General features: G+C 42.2%; 1 protein-coding gene across 1 annotated transcript in view; it reads right to left on the bottom strand.

The window, feature by feature from the left end:
• Positions 1 to 9,516, bottom strand: part of LOC129392724 (uncharacterized) — an 80,200-nt gene that overhangs the window by 42,982 nt on the left and 27,702 nt on the right. The window contains exon 6 of the mRNA XM_055089788.1: positions 8,368 to 8,467. Coding sequence (XP_054945763.1) covers positions 8,368 to 8,467 — 100 coding nt within the window. The remainder of the gene's footprint in view (positions 1 to 8,367; positions 8,468 to 9,516) is intronic.

The raw sequence follows: 9,516 nt of genomic DNA, 5'->3' as shown, positions 1-9,516 counted from the left end.
TGAGATGTGGATGGATCTAGAGACTGTCATACAGAGTGAAGTAAGTCAGAAAGAGAAAAACAAATATTGTATATTAATGCATATATGTGGAACCTAGAAAAATGGTACAGATGAACTGGTTTGCAGGGCAGAAATTGAGACACAGATGTAGAGAACAAACATATGGACACCAAGGGGGGAAAGCAGCAGGGCGTGGTGGTGGTGGTGTGATGGATTGGGCGATTGGGATTGACATGTATACACTGATGTGTATAAAATCGATGACTAATAAGAACCTGCTGTATAAAAAATAAATAAAATAAAATTCAAAAATTCAAAAAAAAAAGAAAGGTAAAACACAGGGAGAGGATAAGTGATACACAACAAAAAGTAATTTTTAGGTAAAAACTAAGGTAGAATTTAAGTGTCAGAATGTAGACATGAGAAATGAAATGGGTAGAGGATTTTGAGAAATACAGGAGCATGAAAACAGTGATAAGAAATAATGCAAATTTCTCAACTATAAGCTCAATTGGGGTAGGAACTGGCACAGTTGGAAATAATGTTTATTGAGTACATACTATGTGTTTGGTATTTAATCGGTTTTTTTCATATAGTACTTGCAACAAGTATTTAGGTATTACTGGCCTCATTATTTATTAGAGGTCAGGAAATTGAGGCTCAAAGGGCTACAAACTTTGTTCACAGATGAGTGGAAGAGCTGAGATTCCTACACAGATCTGACTTTAAAGACAAGATTATCCTCCTGTTTGGTGATAACTCCCTCCCCTGAAAGCCTACAGTTAATACTATCTGTGCCATTCATCATCACAGAATATTTTACTACTTTATTACTCGATTTTTTTTTGGCCATGCCCCACGGCTTGTGGGATTTTAGTTCCCTGACCAGGAATCGAATCTGGGCCCTGGCAATTAAAGCGCTGAGTCCTAACCAATGGACTGCCAGGGGATTCCCACTACTTCATTACTTATTTGATCTTATCACTTCATTATCTGCAGGTTAAGGTCCAAAAGGCAGATTTAGCTCCCTATGGCATGCAATGCCCTTCACAATCTGACTCTCACCATCTTTCCAGCCTTCTCTCTTCCCATTCTAAGACATCCTTGGTGCCAGAATTATTATTTTTTTTGTCAAAATCTAATTCTGGGGTACTTCCCCGGTGGCGCAGTGGTTAAGACTCTGCGCTCCCAATGCAGGGGGCCCAGGTTCAATCCCTGCTCAGGGAACGAGATCCCACATGCATGCCACAACTAAGGAGCCAGCAAGCCACAATTAAGGAGTTTGAACTTTATCAGAAACGCTGTGGGGTAAGCAAAGGTTTTGAACCAGGAGTTTTGATCAGAATTAGATTTTTAAAAAAATATTTACTTATTTACTTGGTTGCACCGGGTCTTATTTGCGGTGGGTGGGCTCAGCAACAACTGTAACAGTAATTTGTTAACAGCAACAGTAATTTGTCTATTTGCCAGGATCTGTGCCATGTACTTGGCATACAGGATCATAACCTCAGTCCCCGGAGGATATGGGAGCTTTAAGCAAATCATTCAAGTCATGTAGGTGGTAATGGGCAGGAGTGAATTTTGTACCCAGGTTGTGTAATTTCAAATTCTGTGTTCCTATCCACTCTGCTACGTCATTGCCATACTGTTGATACTTTTTGACCCTAGAATCTGACTCCTAGAAAGGAAACCTAAGGAAACACTTTAACTGTAGAAAAACACTATGTTGCAGTGTTAGAAAAGGGAAAAATTGACACCATGTTATTGTCTAACAATAGAAGAATGCCTGTAGTATGTTGCAACTATGTTATGGAATATCACAGAGACATTAAGAAAGATAATGGAGACTCTAGGAATAGGAAAAAATTTTCAGATAAAATATTCAGTGAAAAAAGCAGAATATGGATGGTCATATTCATCAATTGCCACAGCATAAAAATATGTATGTATAGGAAATACAATTGAAAGTATTTGTGGATTGTGGTTGTTCAATTGGACTGGCTAAAATTTTTTCCCTCAAGACTGTTCTTAGTTTTTTGTTTTTGTTTTTTTGCGGTACGCGGGCCTCTCACTGTTGTGGCCTCTCCCGTTGCGGAGCACAGGCTCCGGACGCGCAGGCTCAGCGACCACGGCTCACGGGCCTAGCGGCTCCGCGGCATGTGGGATCTTCCCGGACCGGGGCACGAACCCGCGTCCCCTGCATCGGCAGGCGGACTCTCAACCACTGCGCCACCAGGGAAGCCCTGTTCTTAGTTTTAAAACAATTATCGGAAATGAACAATTTTATCACATAATCCCCTTCTCAAAACACTGGCTCCAGTCCAATTTCTTTCCTACCTGTACCTCTTCTGCTCAGAAGAGCTCCCCGTTTCCATTTGCTTCTGTTGAGCTCTGTAGCATGAGCTCTTGCCACTCAGGTCCAAAAAAAAAAAAAAAAAAAAGAAGAAAGAAAGAAAAGAAAAGAAACTGCACATGTCCAGAAGTCACTTCACCATTTCTTCTATCTCTGTTGTGATCAGTAGTGTTGAGCTGTATATTTTATTGAAGAATTTGTTCTTTTTCTTTTCCCACAAAACAGGGTCTTCCCCCCGTCCCTGTTATAACAATATTCCTTTGAGCATAGCTGTCACCTTTACACACTTGTATACAGCTGTTGGCCACAGGGCTTCTCAACCTCAGCATTATTGATATGTCAGCTCAGATAATTCTTTGTTGTATGTGTCCTGTGCATTGTAGGATGCTTAGCAGAATCCCTGGCCTCTTCATACTAGATGTCAGTAGCATCACCCCCCAAAAGTGTGACAAGCAAAGACATCTCCAGGTATTGCTAAATGTTCCCTGGGGCTGGGGGGCAAAATCGCTCTTGATTGAGAACCACCGGACAACTGGAGGGATGTTGGTGGCGTAGTGAGAACCTGTAGCTGACTGGTTATGCCCTTATTTAGCCACAAGAGGTCTCCCTAGACCCCATTATGGTTCTATTCTGGAACATACAGGCCTATGGCCACTACCAAGTAGGTTAATTGTCATGACTTGGTGGGTGACGACAGCAAAAGGTTTATGAACAAAAGCATTTGCTCAATCTTCTGTGCGGAAGAATTCCAAATAAACTACGTAGATATGCCACTCTAAAGGAGGGGAGCTTAATTCCCATAATGTAGTTTGTACATACTAATTTGCTGCCAAAGAAAGGGGAGTGTGGAGTAACTGCAGTGGAGAAACCTGACAAACACGACCTCAGCCAGGTGACAGAGGTCAACATCAACACTGAATCATAATCATAGTATGTACCTTTGACATAGGTGATGAAAATGGCACTTTACCCCTGTGATCCTCCTCCCCAAACCTCATGACCCCAGTCTAATCATGAGAAAAACATCAGACAAATTCCAATAGAGGGGCATCCTACAAATACCTGACCAGGACTGCCCGAAACTGTCAAGGTCATCAAAAATAAGGGAAGTCTGAGAAACTGTCGTAGCCAAGAGGAGCTCGGAGACATGACAACTAAAGATAAGGTGGTACCTGAATGAGATTCTGGAACAGAAAAAGGGCACTAGGTAAAAAATAAGGAAACCTGAATAACTGTAAACTTTAATTAATAATAAAATGTCAACAAGGGTGCATTAATTATAACAAATGTACCATACTAATAAAAATTTTTAATAATAGGGGAAACTGTGTGCAGGGGAAGGATTATATGGGAACTCTGTCCTCTGCTTAATTTTTCTGTAAATCTAAAACTGCTCTAAAAATTAGGTCTATTAATTTTTTAAAAAGCACCTGGGGACTTCCCTGGCGATCCAGTGGGTCCAGCGGTTAAGACTCTGCGCTTCCACTGTAGGGGGCACGGGTTCGATCCCTGATCAGGGAACTAAGATCCCACATGCCATGTGGTATGGCCAGAAAAAAAAAAAATCACCTGATAAAGCCCTGCCTTGGTAAAATAAACGAAGAAAAATTTAAAATGGTGGATTTGCTAGAATTCTGATTTCTGATTTAAAAGGAATCATTTGATAACTGTAGTGAGAAATGCCACTATCAAGTACCAATCAAGCCCCTCATTTTCTGCAGAGTATCAGGTAAGAAAGCCAAAGATTGATACTGCAGAAAACTTTGAATAAAGGAGCCCAACTACTTTAAATAATTCTTAAAAAAAAAATTTATTTATTTATTTATTTTGGGTTGCATTGGGTCTTTGCTGCTGTGCATGGCTTTCAGAGTTGTGGCAAGTGGGGGCTATTCTTTGTTGCGGTGTGTGGACTTCTCATTGCGGTGGCTTCTCTTGCTGCGGAGCGTGAGCTCTAGGCACGTGGGCTTCAGTAGTTGTGGCTCACGGGCTCTAGAGCACAGGCTCAGTAGTTGTGGCTCACGGGCTTAGTTGCTCCATGGCATGTGGGAATCTTCCCGGACCAGGGATTGAACCCGGGTCCCCTGCATTGGCGGGAGGATCCTTAACCCCTGCGCCACCAGGGAAGTTCCAACTTTAAATAATTCTTAGAAATTATTTCTATCCTCACAAGTAGGTAAATGTGTCATGATCATATAATGAGAATATCAACAATTATATCTCACTGATACCCCTTTGAAGGTGGTATTCCAGGACTATATCCGGTAGAGGAAAATTGAGTCTCAGAGAGATTATATATCTGCCCAATATCATAAAACTAATATGTGAGAAAACTAAAACCCAAATTTTTACATCTGATTTTACAATCTTTGCTTTCAACTCCTGTGCAATATTTCCTCCCTATATGTGACAGCCGAGGTTATGCATGTCACTGTAGAGTATATATTATGTAATTTAAAAAGTGCTAAACAGGGGCTTCCCTGGTGGCGCAGTGGTTAAGAATCCGCCTTCCAATGCAGGGGACACGGGTTCAAGCCCTGGTCTGAGAAAATCCCACATGCTGCAGAGCAACTAAGCCCATGTGCCACAGCTACTGAGTCTGCGTGCCACAACTACTGAAGCCTGTGTGCCTAGAGCCCGTGCTCTGCAACAAGAGAAGCCACCACAATGAGAAGCCCGCGCACCGCAATGACGAATAGTCCCCTCTCGCCACAACTAGAGAAAGCCTGAGTGCAGCAATGAAGACCCAATGCAGCCAAAAAAAAAAAAAAAAAAAAGTGCTGAACAAAAACCAGAAGTCTGTGTCCTCAGTTGGCTCAGGATACCAATTTCCTTACCAGAAAATTGTGGATAATAGTACCTGTCCTGTTTACCTCACTGGGTTATTTTGAGTCAAAGGAAAGAATATATGAGAAAATGTCTTGGAACCTGTGAAGTGTGGCATTGTATCATTAACACATGTTTACTTGTGCAGCTTTTTGCAAATATGTCTGTGAGCTAATTGCAAAACTGAATTTGTGGAGATGATGGAGGGAGCTTTAGACTAGAAGCTTTTTTCTAGCTTTAGCTTAGAAAAGAATTGTACCAGCCTCAAATCCTCCCTTGGAGGATAAGATCCCAAGTGTGTGGTCTTCACCACTGACTGCACTTATCACCTGGGGAGCTTTTAAAGGCATCCATGCCCAGGTTCCACCCCAGACTAATTAAATCACAATTGCTAGGAGTTCAGCACAGGCATTGCTATGTTTGAAAAGCTCTCCAGGTGACTCTAATATGCAACCGAGGCTGAGAACGCCTGGCAGTCCTAATTGATCTAAAGTCAGCCCAGTTTCATGAGGCCCACCCTACCTTTGCTGCATAGGCTGCTCTTCACTCCTAGAAATTGCTGGAGTTGGAATATTGCCAACAGGCAGTGAGGCAAAAATAAAAGTCTGGTCAGCCAAGCTGCTGAGACAGCTGATGATATTGTCATTTGACTAAAGGAAATGGATCTATGTCAGTTTTATTCAAAGAAGGAAGAGTCCGGGAGGGAGAATGCTCCGGAGGCTGGCTGTGCAATCATCTAGCAGTCTGCTGCAGCAGCAGGCCAGGAGAGCAGAGAGGCAGCTTGGAGCCTATGTAAACTCAGCTCTGCGGGTCAGTTTATCTTGGCTATTGTATTGTCTGAAGAGCCTTTGTTGGGAGCCTGGGCCTTGGTGCCTGGCAGACCAAAGCAACAATCAGCTTTCAAGTTAGTGAATTAACACTGTTCAAAAACGGAGAGCACAGAAGAAAAAGCTGCTGAGCAAGAATAGCATTAGATGTGCTACAGAATGAATACAATTCAGAGCTAGAAACTCCCTTCTTTTAGAAACTAGGCCCAGGTTCCTATATGTATTACTTTTCAGGGTCTTCGGTAAAAGAATTTAGGTTACAGCACTGCCAGGAGAGAGTACTGAGATGAAGTCATCTGGGGAAACTGAGGGTCCCTGTCTTCTAGGGTCTGGGCATCACTCTGACAAATCCAGGAATTCCTTTTGTCATAACACTTAGAGGTGAGCAGTCTCTCGGGGTGGGACCCACATTAACCAAGCTCACAAGAGTCCAATATTGGAATAATGCAATGACCAGGCATTGACACTGTATGGTACGTTCTCAAACATCTGTAAGAAAGACAACATGCGGAGCCACATCAGAACCATAAATTATACTTGAAAATCAAGAATATAATTAAGGGGACTTCCCTGGAGGTTCAGTGGTTAAGACTCCGCACTTCCAATGCAGGGGGAGTGGGTTCGATCCCTGGTCAGGGAACTAAGATCCCACATGACGCTTGGCGTGGCCAAAAAATAAAAAGAATATAATCGAGAAATGAGTTAGGTGATCTTACAAGACGGTATCATCAAGCTACAGTAGCTGGAGTCATTCAGCCTCTCTGTAGGGGTGACCCATTAAGCAGAATAAAATATCCCAGATTCTGGCTGGGCACCTTCTGTCTGAACCACATTGGAGAGTCACTGACAAATTCTTGCTCTTCAGGGGTCATTTTTTCAAACCAGGGGTCTCCAAACATTTCTGGTTATACGTTCCTAACAGCAACAACAACAAAAAAAGTAAATCCATTTTTTCAAATCATCTGTGGATAATTTTGAATTTTTTTGGTTTCATCTTCTTGTCAGATCCGACAAGAAGGTTATTGCTTTCTACTGAGTAATGTGGCTGACAACTTATATTAAAGGTAAGAGAGGGCTTCCCTGGTGGCGCAGTGGTTGCGCGTCCGCCTGCCGATGCAGGGGAACCGGGTTCGCGCCCTGGTCTGGGAGGATCCCACGTGCCGCGGAGCGGCTGGGCCCGTGAGCCATGGCCGCTGGGCCTGTGCGTCCGGAGCCTGTGCTCTGCAACGGGAGAGGCCACAGCAGAGGAAGGCCCGCAAACCACAAAAAAAAAAAAAAAAAAAAAAAAAAAAAAAAGGTAAGAGAAATGTCAACCCCACCACTTTCTTGCAGGCTTGGGCTTTAATTATTAGCATTATCTTTAATTTGCTGTTTCTTTGCAGGAAACTCGGGATGCTCTTGTCCATTTTATGAGGGTTAACTTAGTGAAAACTTGACACCGTAGTATAATACAATCTGTAAATCCATTAAACAGGGCACATTCAACTGCAAGTTTCCCCAGGCTCTGCTGAGAGGAAACCATTGAGTGAGGTGCCACTGTCAACCCTCCAGTCGTGGAATTCCCATTCTTTGCTGGGATATCTCAGTAATGAAGGAGGCTATTCTTCAGACAATATATAACACAATGCATTCACTCAGAGACTAGAATATTTTACAGCTTTGGATACAATAGCAATACGTATACAATCGTTCTTACTTAGAAATTATGCCCCAATCCCTAATTGGATATGGACACTCCTAAATCTCTATCTACCCATTTGCTGACGAAGGGAGTCTTTTGTGTAGATGTCCAATCTCTTCCATCACATTTTGATTCTCCTTATTGTTACTGCTGGAGGGGAACTTTACCTGAAGTTCTGAGGGTGCCTAAGGATTGTACTGTTCCACACAGAAGCACAGAGTGAGTATGAGAGAGCTATAGTCATCATCTCATTTTACTATAAGGAGAAGGGTTTTATTTAAACTCAGAAGCAAAACAGCTAAAAACAGAGCTAATTTGGTTGAAAAGATCAGGATGAACTAGCTTCACCCCTCTCTCTTCAGAGACTTCCATTCCTGAAGCTTTCCCCTGGGTTTGAAAATTATGGTTCTGGAACATTTAAAAATTGGCAGGGATGGAATTTTGTTGTAATTGGTGTTGTGCTATAGGTGAGTCTGCAGGAACCTGAGACAAAGGAGATGCCATGCACGGTTTGTCTGCGATGAATTAAGAACAAAAGGAAGTCTTCTGATCCATGGCTTTCTCCCAAAGATATCATAGCGTAGGGTTTTAGTGTTTGGACTCTACAGTCAGACTGTGTTGGATTGTTCTTTTTATTTCCTCCGTAGAGAAGTTAACTTTATTTTTTAATAGGTAATACATACACATGATACTGAATGGTGAGCTTTCCTCCCATTCCTCACCCCCAGGCTCCTGGTTCCTCTCCCAGCAGCAACCACAGGTACCAGCTTCTTGAGCTTTCTCCTAGAGATAGTAAAGGCATATTCAAGCATACTTCTATACATTCTCTCTATATTTATATTTTAAAAAATAAATGGTGGCATACTTTGTACCATAGTTCTGCCCCCTGCCTTTTTCTCCCCCTGAATTCTTGGAGTTTGTTCATTCAATTCATTCATTTAACATATATTTATTGAGCATTATGCTAGATTGAAATATTGTTCTCCACTCCTCATAAGAGGGTTATACATCCTGTTCTCTGCCATGTGACTTTTGAGGCTCTTTCTGTAAAGAAGGTGAAGTATACTTCTCTTCTCTCTTGACTTTGGACTTGGCCATATGATTTTCTTTGACCAGTGGATTGCAGACCTAAGTGATAATGTGTCACTCAAAGTAGAGGCTTTAAGAGGCATTGTATTAACATATACTTCTTACACATCAGTGGTCCCTAAACAAGAAGACACTAGAAGACAACCTCAACCCAGCCTGTGACCCTCAGCCTGGAGCAGTGCCACCATAGCTACCTGACATGTCCATGAGAAAAAAATAAATGTGTTTTGTGTGTATGTGCGTGTTAGCCACTGATATTTTGGAATTGTTTGTTATCACAGCCGGAAGCAAACTAAGAACACTGTGTGCCCAGGCACTATTCTAGGTGCTTAGGTTCATTGGGGAACCAAACAAAGATCTCGCCCCCATGGAGTAGCTATGTATAAACCTGCCTCTTTTTAAAGGCTGCATAGTATTCCTTCATGTAGAGGCATTGTAATGTATTCAACCAGTCCTTTATGGATGGATTTAGGTTATTTCAAAGCATTAGTTTTAAAAGATGAAAATCATACTTCCAGTATAAATGCACAGAAACTATATATTAAAGTTTTATTTAACTCATTAATGAAGAAACCACCAGGATGACAAGTGAGTTCAAAACACAATATGCAAGTTGAAAATCGTAAAGTCAGTGGATAAAAAGAAATTCTGGGGCTTCCTTGGTGGCACAGTGGTTGAGAGTCCACCTGCCGATCCAGGGGACACGGGTTCGTGCCCCGGTCCAGGAGGATCCCGCATGCTGC

The sequence above is a fragment of the Physeter macrocephalus genome, chromosome 14 (genome assembly GCF_002837175.3).
Source record: "Physeter macrocephalus isolate SW-GA chromosome 14, ASM283717v5, whole genome shotgun sequence".
Classification (NCBI taxonomy): Eukaryota; Metazoa; Chordata; class Mammalia; order Artiodactyla; family Physeteridae; genus Physeter; species Physeter macrocephalus.
This window is presented reverse-complemented; position numbering and strand designations above follow the sequence as displayed.